Source organism: Odontesthes bonariensis, chromosome 16, assembly GCF_027942865.1.
Source record: "Odontesthes bonariensis isolate fOdoBon6 chromosome 16, fOdoBon6.hap1, whole genome shotgun sequence".
NCBI lineage: Eukaryota > Metazoa > Chordata > Actinopteri > Atheriniformes > Atherinopsidae > Odontesthes > Odontesthes bonariensis.
Genome location: NC_134521.1, coordinates 5178768 through 5197552, shown reverse-complemented (window position 1 = coordinate 5197552; position 18785 = coordinate 5178768). Strand labels below are relative to the sequence as shown.

Sequence of the window (18785 nt, the reverse complement as noted above, 5' to 3'; positions counted from 1 at the left end):
TGCAAATCCTCTTGAATTCATTTTGTTTGTAGATCTTTTGTTGAACTTGATATGGCAAATAGCTGAGTTGGAACTCAATCCTGTTTCTGACTGCTTTATTTTGTCCTTGTTCTTTAATTTCCTCTTCTACCTGAAGTACTGCTCTTTCATCATCTCACGATGAGCAGAAGTGAAAACCCCTCAAATAATCTAAAGTGGGTGAAAAATCTCTTCCTCCTCAGCGGGTATAGGACCTCTTCCAGATAAAGTTCCCTTCTTCTACGTCATCCATACAGTTCTGTTCAGACTCCTGTGGTCTTACTCTCCTCATCAAAGTGGCTCTCCTCCTTCGGGGGGCTGCCATAGTGCTCATCCTGCTCTTCTGCCCAGTCTGACTATTCAACTCTGGCGGGTTTCTCCAGCTCACCCCATCTCTCTCCCCCTCCTTTAGGAAATCAGCCACCACTCTGAAGTACTCCAGAACTGTGATGTGACTCCAGACGCGTTCACCCTCCTCTTCATTCCACGTCCTCCCCCCCTCCACCTCCTCTCGGCCTTCCAGAGTAAAACCGCAGTGCCCTCCTCTGTCTGTCAGCAGCAGGTGGAAATAAGGATTGCTGAGGAAAAGGGAAAGGGGGAGGGTGGAGGCAGGGGGGAGCAGAGGGTCGTCTTTGCTGCAGATACAGAGCACCGGGACTGCAACCTCATCTGCCTCTCTCAGTGGTTCGTTTCTCCCCCAGTAGCTCTCCCAGTCCTTGGCTGGGTAAGCCCTTTCACCCAGAGTCCAGGCCACTGAGGGGGCCAGGCCCCGCCCGGAGGGAGAGCCGGAGTTTAATTTGCTTTCTGGAGACAGAGAAACTCCCTGCTGGAGCTGGGCTGAGGAGCAGAAAAGAGTTTCTTCAAAGTCTCTGAGGGAAGAGCAGCTGAGGGCACGATCCACATCCAGCACACTTCTGAAGGAACTTCCGTATCTTATACCAATACCATGTGGAAACAAAATATATTCAATAGTATATCCCTACTGTAGCCATATCTGTGCTGTTAAAGGGGAACTGCGGTATTTTCAACATTAAGCCTCTTTTCTGAGTCGTCTGCAATGTTTTAGAACCCCCCTCACCGCTTTTTTGATGTTTACTGCTGTCTCCGGTATTTGCCTAATTTTGATTCTTCTCAACCTGCTTCAGAACGGCAAGTCATATGCATGTCCTAAAAGGTCCGTAAAAGCACCATAAACGTCCGTTTTCAAAATCATCAACTCACCGGAGTGGTTACTGGTGTGCACTGGTAATCCATATCAAATTTCGTGGCGAAAAGTTGCTTCTGTCGTGTTTTATTTAACATTTTGTACTGGATGTTCGTTGATATTACTCCGCCACCGCTAAGAAAATAGCGCGAGCATGAACGAGCTGCCAAATAAAACACAACAGAAGCAACTTTTCGCCACGAAATTTGATATGGATTACCAGTGCACACCAGTAACCACTCCGGTGAGTTGATGATTTTGAAAACGGACGTTTATTGTGCTTTTACGGACCTTTTAAGACATGCGCATGACTTGCCATTCTGAAGCAGGTTGAGATGAATCAAAATTAGGCAAATACCGGAGACAGCAGTAAACATCAAAAAAGCGGTGAGGGGGGTTCTAAAACATTGCAGACGACTCATAAAATAGGCTTAATGTTGAAAATACCGCAGTTCTCCTTTAATATGTAATTATTTCTCTTTTCTACGTCTCACCTACTGAGCTGCAGTTTCCGGTGAAATAGCGCCCCCCAACGATAAATAGGAGGCATGGCTGTTTCGAACCACAGTTGGCCCAGCAGCACGGGTGAGATGGCAGCGGCCGCTGTCAGGTGTGTGCTCGAGCCACATTCTCCCAAGTAGGAAAGCAGGACCCCCGAGCCTGAGCCCTCACTCACTGCCACCAGCACAGAGGACGGGTGGCGGCTGTGGATGTACGCCACCGCCTGGAAATGGAAGACATTGGAAGACACTGTCACTGTCAAGTTTATTAGAAAAAAACAAATACATTTAAAAACCAAAACTAAGGTACATTTCTAAAATTAGTTTAATTAACCAGTAGACTTTCACCTACAAATAAAAAGGTAGAAAGGAATGCATGAGGAGGCTGCAGGGAAACCTTCTACCTGTTCCAGGTCAGCTGGGTCTCCAAACTCTGTCAGTCGTGCTGTGGTCAGCGGGGACCCGGCCGTGCCTCGATGATGAAACACCACCACGTAAAAGCCCTGCCGCAAGGCCTGTTGGCAAAGCATCTCTAAGTGGGAAGTCATCCCTCCCCAGCACTGAGGGATAAGGAGGAGGACAGGAGGTGTAGAGGTGAAGCAGCCAAGCGCCCTCCTCCCCTCCCACCTCTTTCTTGCCACCCTCTCACAAAGCCGTGTCCCTGCAGCCCAATCCAGAGCTACGACCCCCCCATCTTTCAATAAAAGGTGGTCCCTGGTGAACTGTGTGGTGTCTCCACGTTGTCCACACAGCAGACTGGACACGGTCTGGAGGTGGGGGTCTCCCCGGGGCCAGGCAGCCAGCTTTAACTTGACCAGAGAGCCAAATTGATGCAGCAGATATTTGGCCAGCGCTGTGGGTTTGCAGATGAGCCTGGCTCCGTCTGACATCTGATCTGAGCCCGGAAAAACACCTGCCTCTGGTGATTTGACCTCTTTGGTCCATGTTCTTGTACTCCTGTGTATTGGCAGCTCCAGGATCAGGCAAAGAATGACCCACAGTCTCCAGCCTGCAGCCCGGACAGCCAGCCTTGTCCAACAACGTGCTCTTGGCCAGTGGAGAGCCGGAGAGAGTAGAAACAGTAACAGGGTTGGGAGCAGACAGAACAAACAGTCCCACGGAACCGATGCCATGAGTAAATACACTAAATTGTTGTTGAATCTAGTGTTTTCTTTGAGTATTTTTACCGTGAAATCTTCTTTAACTTTGAACCCCCATTTTTTTTCCTTGTTGCCACAGAAACTGATGTCAAAGTCCAGCCTGTAAGGTCAATGGTTGCCTTCTTTCTCAAGCTTGCTTGGAAAAAGAGAAAAAAGGAGAAAACGGGGAATAAAAAAAGGAGTAATATGAAGAAAAGTCCTCAATGATTAGCAAAGACACACCAAAAAAGGGGAACTGGAGGAAACGTTTGTCGCTCCCCACCTTTCTCCTCCCTCCATAAATCATTTACTACGAGGTCAGATAGAAACCAAGCAAACACAGTAAATCTGTCCCATTAATTTCATGTGATTCGTAGTCTTTGACCTTGCTCCTTCCATGTCTGCGACTATTCCTTTTGCATTCGTGACCTGTTCACCGAACAGTTCGTGTAAATGTTTCTTTGATGGTTTTATTACTGCTCTTACAAGAGTATCAAACTCATGGAATCCTCTCACTTCCCATTTTTTTGGTTGAGTCATGGTCACCTTTTAAGTAGAGTGAATAAAATCACGTAATGTGTTATCAATACCATTTCACATGCAATCTGAAAACCAAAAATATCAAAGTTAAAGTTTTTGCATCACATGTTTGTCACTAATGAAAAATACATTCCTCTCGAGATTCATTTGCATGCTTTGAATTTCAAGCATGAAAGCATTGTGAATGTCCAGAGATATTAGTTCAAATGAAGTAATATTTGATTGTTGGAATATTTGATTAAAATGTTAAAAGTTGGTTACAGCAACTGTAAAAGTCTTGTATTTGGTGAAATTGAAATACACTCATGATTACCGATTAGTTTTACAGATGACAGCTGCTAAACCGTCTGATCTTGGGTCCTTTTTGTGAGTCGGCCAGCCGGGACATTTATTTATCCCTTTTTGTATTGATTTATCTTACTCAGCCATTCATTCTTATAACTGTGTTCTCCGTGTCATTGTCAGGCTTAAAGATGATGGGAGGAGCTTCCCCTCAGAAAGAGGCTTTCTAATATGTAGTCGCAGACTTAACATAACCAGACAGCGACAGAATGCTGAAAACAGTGAATTAGGATGGAAGAAAATGATTGGAATCACGAAATTAACTCTTCCAGTTGCAAAGCAGCTGATGTGTCCATCAAGCCACTGCAGCTTATTCAAGATACTGAGTTTTCCAAGATAGTAAAACACTTCTCCTGACTTCCAAAAACCTCTCCGGAAGTAAGGATTGCCACAGAATCTTCACCTGGTAACATATTTATGCTCTACAAGTCCTTATTAACCTTCTGATTTCAGCATTCATTTGATACTGTCTGTGCCCTCAGAACCAAAAGCAGCAACGCTGCCAAACAGCATGAAACAACTCCCCCATGTTTACTGTAAGTTTGATGCTCTTTACCTGACCGGTTTGATGACATATTTTGACATCCAAGACAAACGAGACAAGAAACTCTTCAGCTTTGTTTGAGGAGTTGTGGGAAAAGCTTTTTCACAAGCAAGTCACTCATTTAGAAAGTCTAAATAATATTAAAGAAAATAAACATTATTTTTCTTCATTGTGCATGATTCTGCATTTTTCTTCAATTTCAAGGGTTTCTATTTGACAAATCCTGATGGTACAGCACGTTAGTGTCACACTTTAAACAAATAGGTTAAGATAATAAACTAAACACAAACATAGGATTTCCTTCCCTTTGTTGGATATTCAACTGTGAGGAGGCAGATGATATAAACAGAGGGGTAAGAGTATTAAACTAAATGTCTTGTAAGATTGCATTTTAAAAAAGATCTCACTACCAATTATAAACTTTAGAGGTTAGTGTTGACGAGATCTTTTTGAAACATTGACACCTGTCAGTTATTTTCATTGTACTTTAACACAAACAGCTTTCTCGAAACCAAATACTTTCCACAACCTGTTATTACTGAAGATAAGAGTAAAAAGTGAGTTAAACTAACACACAGGTAATAATAACATTAAGGAAGGTGGATATGCTGGATAAAGACTGTAGAAACACCATTACATTTCTCCCTAAAAACAAAGGTGTAATAGGGAATTCAGCGGGTATAGAAAATGGATGGATGTTTTTTTTTTGTTGGTATCAACAGGTAATTATACTATAACATAATGTAATATCATATTATAATTGATTTTTAGCTCCAATGATTATAACTTATGTTTGTATCTTCCACTATAAATGTACATTAATGTTATTAAAGTATATTTTTTGATTTCTTGTAAACTGTTATCGTAGGATGTGGACAGACACCTTTTTGTTGCTGGTGTTTTTTCTCGCATCATAACACATATCTTGTCAAACAAGTTTTTTATCATCAAGACACCACCCCGTTGTTGGAACGATATAAAACGGAAAATGTCATCATGACGGAAACATTTTCAGGACAGCATCACGACCTAAGGTACAGGCAATGTCAGCTGATACTTGTTACGAATATTATTCTTTATTGCTTATTTATTCTGTAAGCTATGTTTTCCATGATTTCTTCCCCGTCTTTTATTTTTGGAAATGTACATATTGTTAACTTGACCTATTTAAATGGCCAGTGATCAAATCTGTTGTCAGTTAGATTCAGATTTTGTATGCAGGATGGATGGACGGATATGCAAATCTCATAAACAGATATTTCATTTACAATAGAATGGCAAAGCATCAAATTTTGCAAGTTAGTTACTGTCTTATGGAATTTTTTGTTTCTATATTCTATTGTGAATTAAATATTGTTTTCATGAGATTTGCAAATGATTGAATAATGTTTTTGATTTATATTTATATTTTGAGTTTTTGGGAACTGAGGCCGAATGCTTTTTATCTGAATATATAATAATATGTTGGTAATACTAGGGCAGTGTTCATCTTTTCATTTGTGTTAAAAAATGTTTTAGTCGAATAACTCAATCAATGAAGGAATTAATTCAAGCTTATATATAGTTCTCTGAATGGAAAGAAAAGTAAAACTTAACATTCTTGATTGACAGATCCAGCGCACCACTCCCTCCTGCTCATAATAGACAATAGAAATTCCTTTCCACTCAAATGTGTTTTGGTAAGTATCGCTTTGATACATATGTTTTTTTTTACCAGAAGACTGCTTTCATATTCCTATGAAAATAAAATTTTCTCTGGAATCGCCTAAAATTGCACCTACTTGCAGAATTTGACTGTTACATTGGCGAATTGTGCAGCTGTTTTCTTAAACTTGTTGCCTGCATAGAACAAAAATAGTTTTTAGGGTAAGCAGATGTCCATTTTGAGCAGGACTGCACAGCATCGTTATAGATTGTTGCACCAATTGACGTGAGGTCCAACATTTTGATTTGCTTTATTTTTCAAAAGTCAACACTGAAGGACGGACACTTGTCAGATTTGGCTTATATCCAGCGGCTGTGGAGACAGCATAAGGCTCTCATTATAAGGCGTCGTTTTGAAGTAAATCCCAGTTAAATTTGGGATTGTCTTTGCTGCTTTCGCTATACCCAGTGGGGAACATTTGGAAAGACCACAAAAGCACAACTTAAACTGTTCACATTTTAGTGGAATAACAAATAAATACGGAAGCTAAACTTTCAATTTCACACAGGTGATAATACATTGTAAAGTGACACAGTACATGTGAGTAGCTCAAAAAGAAATGTGCTGATATATGAATGCATTCCTGCTGAAACTGACAACAGCAGCTGAAATAGACGGAAGTTCCCAAACTGTACAGCACTCCCAGTCATACAGGCTAGAAAGAATAATTTCTTTTGTTCCACATTTGGGCAGTTGGGATCTGTCCAGTCTCAGTAAGGGAAAGTTTGTAAATGTCTTTAGAGTTATAAAGAGATCACTGACCATCTAATACATCCTTTAAAATGTTTAATGAAAAGAAACAAAGTATCATTTTTCAAATGTGGTCTAGAAAAAAAACTGCACTACAGGTGTGAACACAGCTTTAATGGGACCACTACTGTCCCATTAAAGCCTCCCTGAGGAGACATTAAGGGGTATTTAACATGTGACAGTAAAGACAGAAATAATTTATGATATATTATAATTTTGGATTTCATAGAAGTTTTAAAAACAGGACAGTAAACTCATCATCAAAACTGTCAGAATAAGATTAAAATAACTCATCCTTACAGTAATGAATTCAATACAATCTATTCAAATGTGCTTGAATTCGTTCTGTGACAGGTCGTTCAGGGATGTGTGGGTTGGCTGTAGTGTGTCTCTTGCTTCTTCAAACTGGAGTTCATGGTTTTAGTATATTATTTGGAGAATCTCTGAACCACCAAGAGATCACCAACAGAGCCATCTTGAACGTCACAGCTCAAGTGTGCCGTTCTCTGGCCCTGGCCGAGGGCAAGGACTTCGATTTTCCTGTGAGAATTGTTTTAACTACATGAAATTGCTTTTTTTTTCTCTGATTTCTGTCATTTTAAGTGTGTTTATACAGTGTGTCTGTCTACATGTAGCCTCAGCCTTTTACTGCTAAGTCCATTGTTGATGCGTGTGAAGCCCCAAAATCAGCCACGACTTTCCTCAGAACCATCCTCCTCATCCAAAGTACGAACTGGATAACAGACATCCGTCGCGTCTTCAACCCACCATACCACTTTGACAATGAGATGTTTACAAAGGGAAAGGGGATCATCATAAATGGTTTAGAGGTCGTAAAAGCTGCCAACAAGCGGCAGAACTTTTTGTGGGCAACAGTTAACCTAGGAGGAATACTCCACACCTTGCAGGTATTTTCTTTTTTAAGTCTTGCAACACATTACTATTCTGCATCAGTGTTTTTTGGAACTGTATACAGTCTTGATCCAACAAGAAAATGAAACACTGTGAATTATGGTCTCAAATCAAAGATGGGCCACACATAGCAACGCATCAGCTCGCTCTGCAGTTCGCTTCAGTTGTTTAGAAATTTACTCAACCTCTTCGTCAAATAGAAGATACAGGAAGTTGGCTGACTAATCTTTTGAAAAAAACGTGCACTGTTAATCAGTTGCTGTTAATTTAACTGGATTTACAACTTCAATTCATAATAGTTGTGAATTTTAGTTAAATGTCCCCCTTTGCCTGTAACTTGATAAGTCGAAGCAGTCAGCTAAAGAATAATCTCCCTTCTCCATTTTCTTTTTTAAATCTGAAGGATTTCTACAGTCACAGTAACTGGGTGGAAATGGAAAACAAACTCCCAAACTCCAATCTGATCAGTGCAGATCAAAGCATTGGAAAAATAGCAGGTAAAAAGATCATCTATTAGATGGGTATGTTTGGCTTAACAACTAAAATAAACATGTTCCTCTTCCTGTTCTTGCACATTGCTTCTTCTTGCTAATCAGATGCTAAACTACAGTGTATGTAACTGCACCATCGTTAATGTTGATCTGCAGACAAAACCAGAGCAACATGTCGCAACTGTGATGGAGACATCTGTAAGAGCAACATTCTGGAGGATATCCTGCAGGAAAAGATACTTACTTCAGGATATTTTGATGTTTTTTCCAGCGAAAAACCCCCAGGTAAACATGCTCATTACAATCACTTACATAGAACCTTTGTAACATTTTCTAGGTTATACAAAGGATTTTACATGAGTTTCTCATTCATGAATAAATGGGGGTGAAGCAGGAGTCTGTGATGACAGTGATCTTCCTCTTTTGCTGTTCTGCTGCAAAAATCAGATCAATTTTTCTGTGGACTCTGCTGTAGAAACAGTCTGATCAATCTACTATGGGTCTTTAAGTGCAGCATCTAAGACATAAGAACCAGCCACCAACATGTTGATACCTCGATAGGGCCCATGTCCATACTTTGATGGGCTAGAGTTAGCGCCTGGGGGGCCTCTTCAACATTGTGCTGATGTTGTTAATGTTGTGGCTTACAAGGGTATTCGCATGGCAGAATGTTATCTGAACATACAAAGAAAAGTGTGCAATAGTTTAGATTTAAAGAACAACAAAAAAAAAATGTATTGAATCTTTGTTATTCTAATGATAAACAGGAAAATGCAGCCATGGAGATTTCCTTGATGCAACACGTAAGACTGAGCCCAGAGGTGGGATCAACAAAGACAGACCAACATCCAGCCATGGACATCTGCACATTGAAGCAGCTCGTCTGGCTGTAGCTGCAACCAGTGAGCTGCTGGAGGACATTCGAGGGGCTGCCGGGGACAGACAATTTCTTCAGTATGAACGTCATTTTGCATGTTTAAGTTTTTCTAAAATAAGAGGATTAAGCAAATTTGAGAAAAATATTTTCAATCTCTACTTTTCTCTTTTCACACCTCAGGATGATGGGAATCAACAAAGGATCAAGTAAAGCTCTTTGTTTCGTGGTCGACACAACAGGAAGTATGGGAGATGACATTGCAGCAGTAAGAACCGTCACATCGTCTATAATCGACAGAAAAGTTGGAACAGACGATGAGCCCTCATCTTACATTCTTGTGCCTTTCAACGATCCAGGTAAATTTATGAATGTTTCAGACTGAACTTTATGATTTGGTCTACAGGTCTTTTGTTCTTGTTTTTGCCCTCAATGTTTGAATTAACTCTGTGTTTACCCGTTGAGCTATCACAATGGAAACAAATCAATGTGCTTTGTCAGGTGATTGTTCAAATAAAACACAATCCATTGAAATCCCAAAGTGCGAATCAAAGAGGAATATGGAATGCACAAGACATCTTTCTATTTAAATCACAGATTTTGGGCCACTGATACAGACGAGAGATCCAAAAGTTTTCAAGAATCATATTAACTCACTGGTTCCATCTGGTGGTGGAGATGAACCAGAATTGAGTCTCTCAGGACTTCAGGTGCTGCTTTTGAGTTTACTTTATATTTGTACCATAAAATTGATGATAGGATAAAAGCTGAAACTAAAGTCTCTCTTTCTGCCTTATCTTCGTAGTTGGCTTTGACTGGCGCTCCACCTAATTCTGAGATCTTCCTCTTTACGGATGCACCTGCTAAAGATGCCTACCTGAGAAACACAGTGATTGCACTCATAGAACGGACCAAATCAGTGGTAAAGTACAACCTCAAATAAGGAGAAGCTAGCACTTTATGGAAAAGGCAAATAATAAAACGATTGGTATTTAAACTTTAATTTCACGAGAGGCAGTTTTTTTTTTTTGTCAACTTCATTTACTTTAATGATATAGATCTGTTCCTGCATTTCAGGCCTGCTTTGTAATGTATGTAGAGTGTGCTTTTGCAATGTCTTCATGAAAAATACATGGAAATCTCTGGAAAGGATGTTTCGAATATGTTGCTCTAAAATTTCAACGATCCATCAATATTACCAAAGATGAGAAAATTACCTTTACAAAGAGCACTGATAAAGCCTGGCTTTTGGACTTGTTGCTAATAACAATCAAGATGGTTCTTTTTGGCTTTGTGCCGGAGAACACAGTTTTCGGTTCTTCAAAAAAAGATCTGGAATTTATATTGGTGTGTCCACATCATGTTTCCACTTTGTGATAGTCCATCTCAGATTCCTCTGAGTCCAGAGAAGTTGGCACAACCTCTGGAAAAGGTTAAAATAAGATGGATATCAAACATACTTCTAAATTGGTTTACTCGAAGATTTTGGGTGTAAGCAGGCTTCATGGCTGATTTTCCTGTTTGCCTCCTCTCATTTCAGGTGAACTTCATGATTACTAATGTTTTAGGGTTTCGCCGTCGAAGACAGGCTGACAATGACCAACAACAGCAAAACCGCCGAATGGCAAGATCAGATACCCAGCTGTACAGAGATCTGGCTCAGGCCTCTGGTGGTCAGGCTATTGAAGTCGCAAAAGGTCAGCTGCTGAAGGCCACCAGCATCATACAAGAGTCCTCCAGCTCCCCCCTGGTACAACTGCTCTCACTGGCTATTACATTTTTTTTTCTTTTTTAATTATTTATCTTTTGTATTTAATATACTTGCAAAGCAATGTTTCATTTCATAGGTGAGTCTTTTGCAAGTATCCAGGAGTCCCGGAAAGGCTGAAAATTTCCCCTTCACTGTTGACGAGTCAGTCAGAAACTTGACCATTTATATCACTGGAAGATTTGTTGATTTTACACTCATCGATCCCTCAGGTGATTGTGTCTGTAATAGTTGTGGTGTGTATTAACTGATTGTTTGATCAGAAGTGATTTACTCATTGTGTGTTTTTTCTGTTTGTTTTACCAACTTTAAACCCAAATTCAGTCGGCTCATTTTATTTCTTGGCTTTTATTTTAGGCGTGCCTCAAAGTAGCACCAACACATCTGGATCATCAATCATTACCTCCCAGTCAGTAGGAAACTTTCAGACTCTGCGGCTGCAAACAAAAGCGGGAGTGTGGGAAATGAGAATGGTGTCAACAAATCCCTACAGCCTGAAGGTTGTAGGTGAGTCCTCTGGGATTACATGGTTGAATCTTGTTTAATCACAATTTATGGCCACCTTGGTTGATTTCTTTCTATGCAACTTTTCTATTTGTAGGTGAGAGTCCGATCGACTTCCTGTTTGACTTTTTGAAGGAGTCACAGGGTCCCTTAGGAGGGTTTGATCTTGTAGACAATCGGCCAACAGCTGGTAAAGGAAGCGCAATTTTGTGATTTTATAAAGTAAGTGTTTCAGTGTCAGCATATCTGAGTGCATTTTCTTTTCTCCAAAGGTGGTAATGGTAGCCTGATGGTGACACTCACTGGGAGTGACTCTGCCACAGTGACAGAGGTCACTCTGGTTGAGTCATCAGGATCAGGGCAGGTTAACGGCAGCGTGGAGGCTCAGGGCGGAGGTGAATTCTTTGTCCGGTTTGACAGGATACCATCAGCTGAGTTTGTGGTACTTGTGAAGGGACAGAACAACAACAGTGCCTCCAGAGCTTCCTCAGGGATCTTCCAAAGGCAGTCAACCACCAGCCTGAGAGCTTCTACTCTCACTGTTACAGCTGTAAGCAAATGCAAACAATTTTACCTTTAAGATCAATAAAACTGCATTGGTCTTATAATGGTCTTTTTCCTTCTGTTAGGAGGATTCAGACATCATCTTAGAGCCAGGAACACCCCGTTCAGTTCACTTCTCTGTGATGACAAGTGGAGCAGGGGGAACCTTCACCATCCAGGCTGCCAATGACCAAGGCTTTGATTTAACCTTCCCATCCTCTGTATCCCTGGACACTGGAGGCAGTGCTAATGGTACAGTGAATCTCACAGCACCTCTTAACACTCCATCTGGTACAGGTGTCACACTGACCATTGAAGCTACGGCTCCAGGAGCCGCAGACACCAACTATGCTGTGCTGCGACTCACCGTCCTCCCAACGGTAATGCCTCATTCGAATCCTTGATTTATGTGTCTATTTAAGAAGGGCTTAGTGGATGACATGCTCTTGTATTTACATTTTCACTCTCTCATAGGTGACTGATTTCACTCAGCCAGAGTGTCAGCTGCTCAGCCTGCAGTCCAACTGCTCCGACAACTGCAGCCAGTCGATGTGGGAGCTCTTTGTCCAGGTTACTGATGGGGCTGAAGGGACGGGTGTCAATCGCATCAGCCTCAGAGAAGGCAACGGCATCTTGAACACCAGCATGGCAGCTGGCAGCAAGAACATTACTTTGGTGTCCTACACCGGTTCCTGCTGCTCGCCTGATGTGCAGCTGGTGGTTGTGGATGAGGTGGGTAATGTGGGAACCTGTAGATTTTCTGTCCGCACAAATGTCACACTAGCTGAGACCACCATCAGCCCTCCGGATCCAACGACAACAGATGTGACATCTGCTACATCTGCTACATCTGTTACATCTGCCACATCCGCCACATCTGCTACATCTGCCACATCTGCCACATCTGCTACATCTGCCACATCCGCCACATCTGCTACATCTGCCACATCTGCCACATCTGCTACATCTGCCACATCTGCCACATCTGTTACATCTGCTACATCTGCCACATCTGCTACATCTGTGACATCTGCTACATCTGCCACATCTGTTTCATCTACCACATCTGCTACATCTGTTTCATCTACCACATCTGCTACATCTGTTCCATCTGTGACGTCTACTACATCTGCCACATTTGCCACATCTGTTGCATCTACCACATCTGCTACATCTGTTGCATCTGCCACATCTGTTACATCTTTGTCTACCAGAGTTATTCAGTCTGTTCTTCTTTGCCTCTGCATCACAGTCCTGGGGTTCAGTCTGTCATCTTAGATGGGGATCCACTGATGATAACATCTCCATGCTGTTTAAATTCAGTTTGCTATTAACACGTAGATTACACTGATGCAGTCCAATACAACAGCCCCATAGTAAACTATGTTATATAAATAAAAAAATATATTTTGTGAAGCTTAAGAAAATCATCACTTGTTTTGCACATGTAACAATCAAGAAGTTCCAGATACACATTTTAGACATTTTTTTTAAAATATATTTTTCTTTTAAAAATGTATTGTTTTTATTGAATCAGTTTTAGAGACATCCATCCATCCATCCATTTTCTATTCCGCTGAATCCGTAAGTTTTAGAGACATTGAATTTCTTAACTTTATGCTCACATTTGAGGTTGTGTGCTGTTGATTTGCACAGCATTCAGATGGGTAATAACAGGATATCTATGTTGCCAGTAACTGCTGTGAAAGCCAACCTGAAACCCAAGAACACCATTTGAACTACATGTAACTTTATTATTGTATTAGAAATCACTGTGATATGATATCTGGGTGATGACAATAAAAGTAGATATAAAACAAACAAGTCCTCTGTGGTGGTTAAAGCTTTAAAAGTGGCATTTATTGAAAAGTAGTTAAATGACAACAATGAAACAGTATTAATCTTTTTTTCTTTAAGTTTTATAATACAATAGATCACAACCTAAACGGTCTATTATATCACTTTAAATTTCTTACAGAAATGACAACAATAAGGACAATCTACAAACCATAAATCATTAAACTTGCCCATAAATTGAGGGGTATCTAAGGGCTTAATTTCTTTTGAATCTTTTATGACTCCAAAAGCTGTGACACTGTATGCAATACAAAACATGCACAAATCTCATAAACCAAAATTTTATTGAGAGTAGAAAATAGAAAAACATATCAAATGATGAAAGTGGTGCAAAATACTGTTTCGTGAAAAGCATCAGCCCATCTTGAATTTTGTGACAGCAAGGTTGGGACTGTTGAAAAAAAAAAGGCTGAGAAAGTAAGCTGTACCAAAAAGAAGCAGCTTGAGAACATGTTGATACAAACTGGTCAGTGACATGATTGGGTATAAAAAAGAGCACCCTAGAGAATATCTCAGAGAGTATCTCCAAAGTAAAGCTGGACAGAGGTTTAGCAATCCGGACTGTTATCTATGGGGGAAATTTTGTGTCAAAAAATGAATAAAAATATGAACAAATTTATAAATGTATATATAATTAATATAAATATAAAAATGTGACACACAAATAAATGTATATATGTATATAAATCTACATACATTTGTAAATATATTTTCGAGATTTTAAAATAAATATGCTTGACTTTGTGTGTGCAGTCTGGCAGTCTGCATTTGTGGATCCATTTTTTTGCTCTTGTGTCCATGGCGTAATTTTGACACATTCCTAATGTGCTGCACGATGCACAAACAAATGCATGCCGATTTGAATGTGAACAGCGGCACAGCCCTCTATTTACGGAGCAACCACCATGGATGCTCTCCATGTTAGCTTCTTGGTAGTGTTTTTTTCTTCTCTCCTTACTTTTCGCGGGTTTTGTTTTGTTTTGTTTTGTCGTTGAATGTGGCGCTAAAGTAACACGTCGCTGTCGCAGACGGCTGCGCTGCATCAGTCCCGACCTGGTCCCGACTCATGTGCGAATGCGGACTGAAACACTTCCGCTGGGGAAGGACAGTTATCAGAACGAAATTCGAGGAGGACAGTTCTTAGAACGGCTCTGTCCGAATGCGGCTAATACCATTTATACTCCTAGCTTTCCAGACCTACCTTGCCAGATTGTCTAGGTTCCTGTGTTCCAAGCTCTCTAGCGTTCTCATAGTGTATGTATACCCGTGTTTGACCTTTTTCCAGTGTTTTTTGACCCTGCTCTTGCCTTGCCCAGTTTGATACCTCTGCCAGTGGATTTTTGACTTGGACTGTTTTTTGACTCTGCCTCTGCCAACCCTTGCCTGTACTTTTGCCCCGCGGATTTCCTCCCCGTGTACGACCTTTTTTAATTGTGTTGGATCTCTGCACTTGAGTCTCCAAGCCTGTTCGTTACACCCTCTTTGTTGAAATGTGTTATCAAAGGAGGCGGAGGGCGAGGTGAGCAGTTGTGCACCTAGCACTGTTGACTCGCAGCAAGAAGATTCCTGCGACACAGAACAGCAAAAGCTAATTGTTCATCACTGAAATAAAGCCACCCTGGATGAATGTGATTGGCTGACGCTGCTGTCTGTCAAAGCAGACACATTCCTTATGTTGCTGTTTTTATTTGTGTGAGATTCACTCTGAAGCCTGAGAGGGCCTTTAAAGCAAAGTTACCCTTTGGAGATCATTTAAATCAAGGGCGTAATTTTGGGTAGGGAGCCTAGGGTCACGTCCCTACCAATATTCAGCCCCCAGGGGGATACGTTTAAAATGTCCATACCAATTTTGAATGGGAAATTGCACATCGTTCAGGAAACAAAGGGTTAATTTTCCCCTTCTGCGGTTCCTTCTCTCAAAGACGGCTTGTCATTGGTGGGGACAGCCTTGCTATATGTGATTGGCTCACCTTCTGTAGCGCTATGCCTGGCTTGTTGTTGCGAGGTTGGTTGCTAAGTGGTGATAGCGGGAAAACAGCTCGTCAACAGAGGCTGAGCGAAGTTTCAGTGCTCTGAGGAGGTTGAAAACATGGCTCGGGATAACAATGACGCAGGCACGGTTGAACCATGCTGCTGTCTGCCATATCCACCAGGACAGGTTGGATAGCATTAACATAAAACAAATATACCAGCAGTTTGTCTGCGTCAATGACCGGAGGCGCCATGCATTTGGCTCATTCATACAAGATTTGGCTGCTACAAACTTAATAGTTTTTCAGGAAAAAGTGAGCCGTGGAAAAGTGTTTTTCATGTCACAGTTTATGTCTTTATTATTAATAAATGTTTGCTGGACCTTAATCTTTTGACTGCTGGTGTTTTATTTTTTTGGGAACTGTGCAGAGCTAATAAATGCTTGTTGCTAATGCTAAGTAGTCATTTGACTACATTTTTAAAAAATTTTACATTTCCACTTTTATTGTTCACACTTTTCACACTTATATTTGCAGTGTGCACTTTCAAAACTTCATCAGTTAATATTTTATACAAAATGCACCAAACTCATCAACTTACAGATCCTGAAATTTTAGAAACGCGTGTAATAATAAAACATCTTACTGTGGCAATGTCTGCCTGGGCCTGTGATAATGTTGAAGTCACCAGAAACTTGAGTGACTTGCATAAAAAAAATCAATTCTCAATCTTGCCATTATGGTTTACATTAAAAAAATCAGATGGGATTTGCCATTATTCACCCCAGAATTGGTTAAAATGCAGAAAATTGCGTCTATGAAATACAAAATTGCCTCTCGCTAAAAGGCAGCTGCGATAGGCTCAGCCCCCCCCCCACAATCCTGTGTTGGATTAAGTGGGTATAGACAATGGATGGATATCGCCTCACCATGTGATATGGTATCTTAAAGCGAACCACAGCTCTCATGAGTTAGTTATTTGACTGGAAACCAAAGTTGTGAAGAGCAGAATTTCCGCCCTGGCATTCTCCAAGATTTTCAGAGCTGGATCAGGATGGGGGGGGGGGGCATTGCTTCTCCCCGCTGCTCGCGGCCTCAGCCCCCTGTGGGCACGGCACTCGGGTGTTGGGCGGGGCCCCTGCCGGGGGGTTTTGGTGGCGCTCGGGCTCGCGGGGGCCGGTTCCGGCCCATGTCTGGGTGGCGGGGCTGGTAGGCTGCCGCCTCTGGTCGCCGGGGGGGCTCTGCCCGATGCTTGTGGGGGCTCTGTCCGGGAGCTTCCTCTGCTGTCTTCTGGGGGATGCGTGGTTGTCCCTCTTCAGAAGCAGGTGTGCTTCCTGCTTCTGAAGAGTGCAGACGTGTCTCTGCTTCCTCCTGCTGCTTATCGCTTTATTTGCTTTTAAATCATTTTACTTCTTTCCACAAGTCTTGGATATAATTTTATTCTTTTTCTTTTAAAGTGAACCAAGACTTTTTAAAATCATTTTTATTCTTTTTACATCTTATCTGACGAGCCAGCGACTACAATCCTTTCAACATGCCCTGTGAAAGCTGTCGGATATATCAACAAGAAATTTGGGCGCTACAAGTAAGGATTTTTGCCTTAGAAACTGAAATGGGACTTCATGAAACGCTCCCAATGGAATCCAGTGGTAAGAAGTCCACATTTACTTCCAAAGGAAAGGGTGAAAAAACTGCTACCTCCAACTTAAAGCTAAATGATACTGTGTCTTTTCCAAGACTCTGTAAAGACACGTATGATGGACTTGGTGCAAAGCCGAAGAATCGCCAAACTGTTGGTATCAACAGAGAATATGTAACATCACCCGGAATAAAGTTAACAAACAGATTTTTACCACTGTCAGAGCCAAATGTGACTGAGTGTAACAGACAGAGAGACGGTACAAAGAAGCAGATGGACAGAGAAACTGTGCCGAGTGTCAAGGTCAAAGATACTCTTGTGCTTGGAGACGGAGCCATATCTAATATAAACATAAACAGAATGGTTACATGCAGCTATCCAAGTGCCACTGTCTCTGATATCACAAGATTACTACCAGAGGTACTGGCAAAACACCAAGGGGTGAAACAGCTGATTGTGCACGTGGGTGCAGTGGACATCAGAGAGAATCAGTCTGAAATCTTAAAAAAAGACTTTGAGAAACTGTTTGAGAGTCTTGATAAAGTGACAATACCAACATTCATAAGTGGACCTCTCCCAAACATCGACAGGAGGATCAACAAATTCAGCCGGCTGCTTCAGTTGAACACATGGCTGTCCAAAGTCTGTGAGTCCAGAGGACCTCATTTCATCGAGAACTTTAATCTTTTCTGGCAAAGAGATGATCTCTTTCAAAGAAAAGGCCCACACCTGAACAGAGGTGGAGTGAGACGACTGACGGATAATCTTCTCCACGCTCTGAAGCATCAGAAGGGGCCAGGGCCAGGGCCAGGAACAGGACCAGGACCAGGACCAGGACCAGGTCCTGTGCTGCCGCAGAGAGAGAAGACGAGCCAGAGAAGAGCTCCTGCCTCGCCACCCAAGGACCCAGCAAAGGATTCAGCCACAGCAGCCACAGCAGCACCTCCAGCATCCCGAACACAGGATTCAGCAGCTCCACCATCGCCTTCACCACGGGCCTCACCACAGGCCTGGGACCCACCTGCTGCATCTACACCCTCCAGAGATGTTTCACCATCGTTCTCTTCTCCACCGTCACCCAGGAGATTTCCTGATCACCTTGAAAGCTTGGTGAAATCGGGGATTAAAATGGTTCCTCTCACGCCAAACATGGCAAGATCAAGAATTCTATCCTCAAAGAAGCATCGAGCCCCTCTCCCTCCCCAGCCTACTCCATCGACCAAAGCCCCCCCAGCTTGGCCCCCACCACCGGTGCCCACAGCTGTCATTTCCAACAGCGTCAATGCTGTTGTCTAGGACACTAAGGGCCTCTGTGTTGGTAAACACCATCTCAACCAGAGGTCCAAGGATGGAGTAAAGAGAGGGACAATCAGACTGTCCAATCAGAGAAATCTTATCCATATCCCTTGCAAGAACACAGCATCCAGTTCAACTATAACTAATCTCAAACACGCAGTACTCAATGTCAGATCTTTAAGTAACAAA

At 41.8% G+C, this 18785-nt stretch overlaps 2 protein-coding genes across 2 annotated transcripts; one reads left to right on the top strand and one right to left on the bottom strand.

The window, feature by feature from the left end:
• Positions 1-217: 217 nt before the first annotated feature.
• On the bottom strand, positions 218-3260 carry LOC142401901 (protein ABHD15). The gene is made up of 4 exons (XM_075487357.1): positions 3247-3260; positions 2127-2982; positions 1717-1946; positions 218-950 (listed from the first exon to the last, which is right to left on the bottom strand). Exons 1-4 carry the CDS (start codon positions 3258-3260, stop codon positions 218-220), a joined length of 1833 nt encoding a protein of 610 aa, XP_075343472.1.
• Positions 3261-5290: 2030 nt separating this feature from the next.
• Positions 5291-14435, top strand: LOC142402028 (von Willebrand factor A domain-containing protein 7-like). The gene is made up of 17 exons (XM_075487479.1): positions 5291-5321; positions 5899-5966; positions 7097-7284; positions 7378-7650; positions 8058-8151; positions 8302-8430; positions 8913-9099; positions 9203-9378; positions 9617-9729; positions 9825-9941; positions 10560-10769; positions 10867-10999; positions 11145-11294; positions 11389-11481; positions 11564-11841; positions 11921-12214; positions 12309-14435. The coding sequence occupies exons 2-17, from the start codon at positions 5957-5959 to the stop codon at positions 13110-13112; spliced, it is 3249 nt and encodes a 1082-aa protein (XP_075343594.1). The 5' UTR covers positions 5291-5321; positions 5899-5956; the 3' UTR covers positions 13113-14435.
• Positions 14436-18785: the final 4350 nt, after the last annotated feature.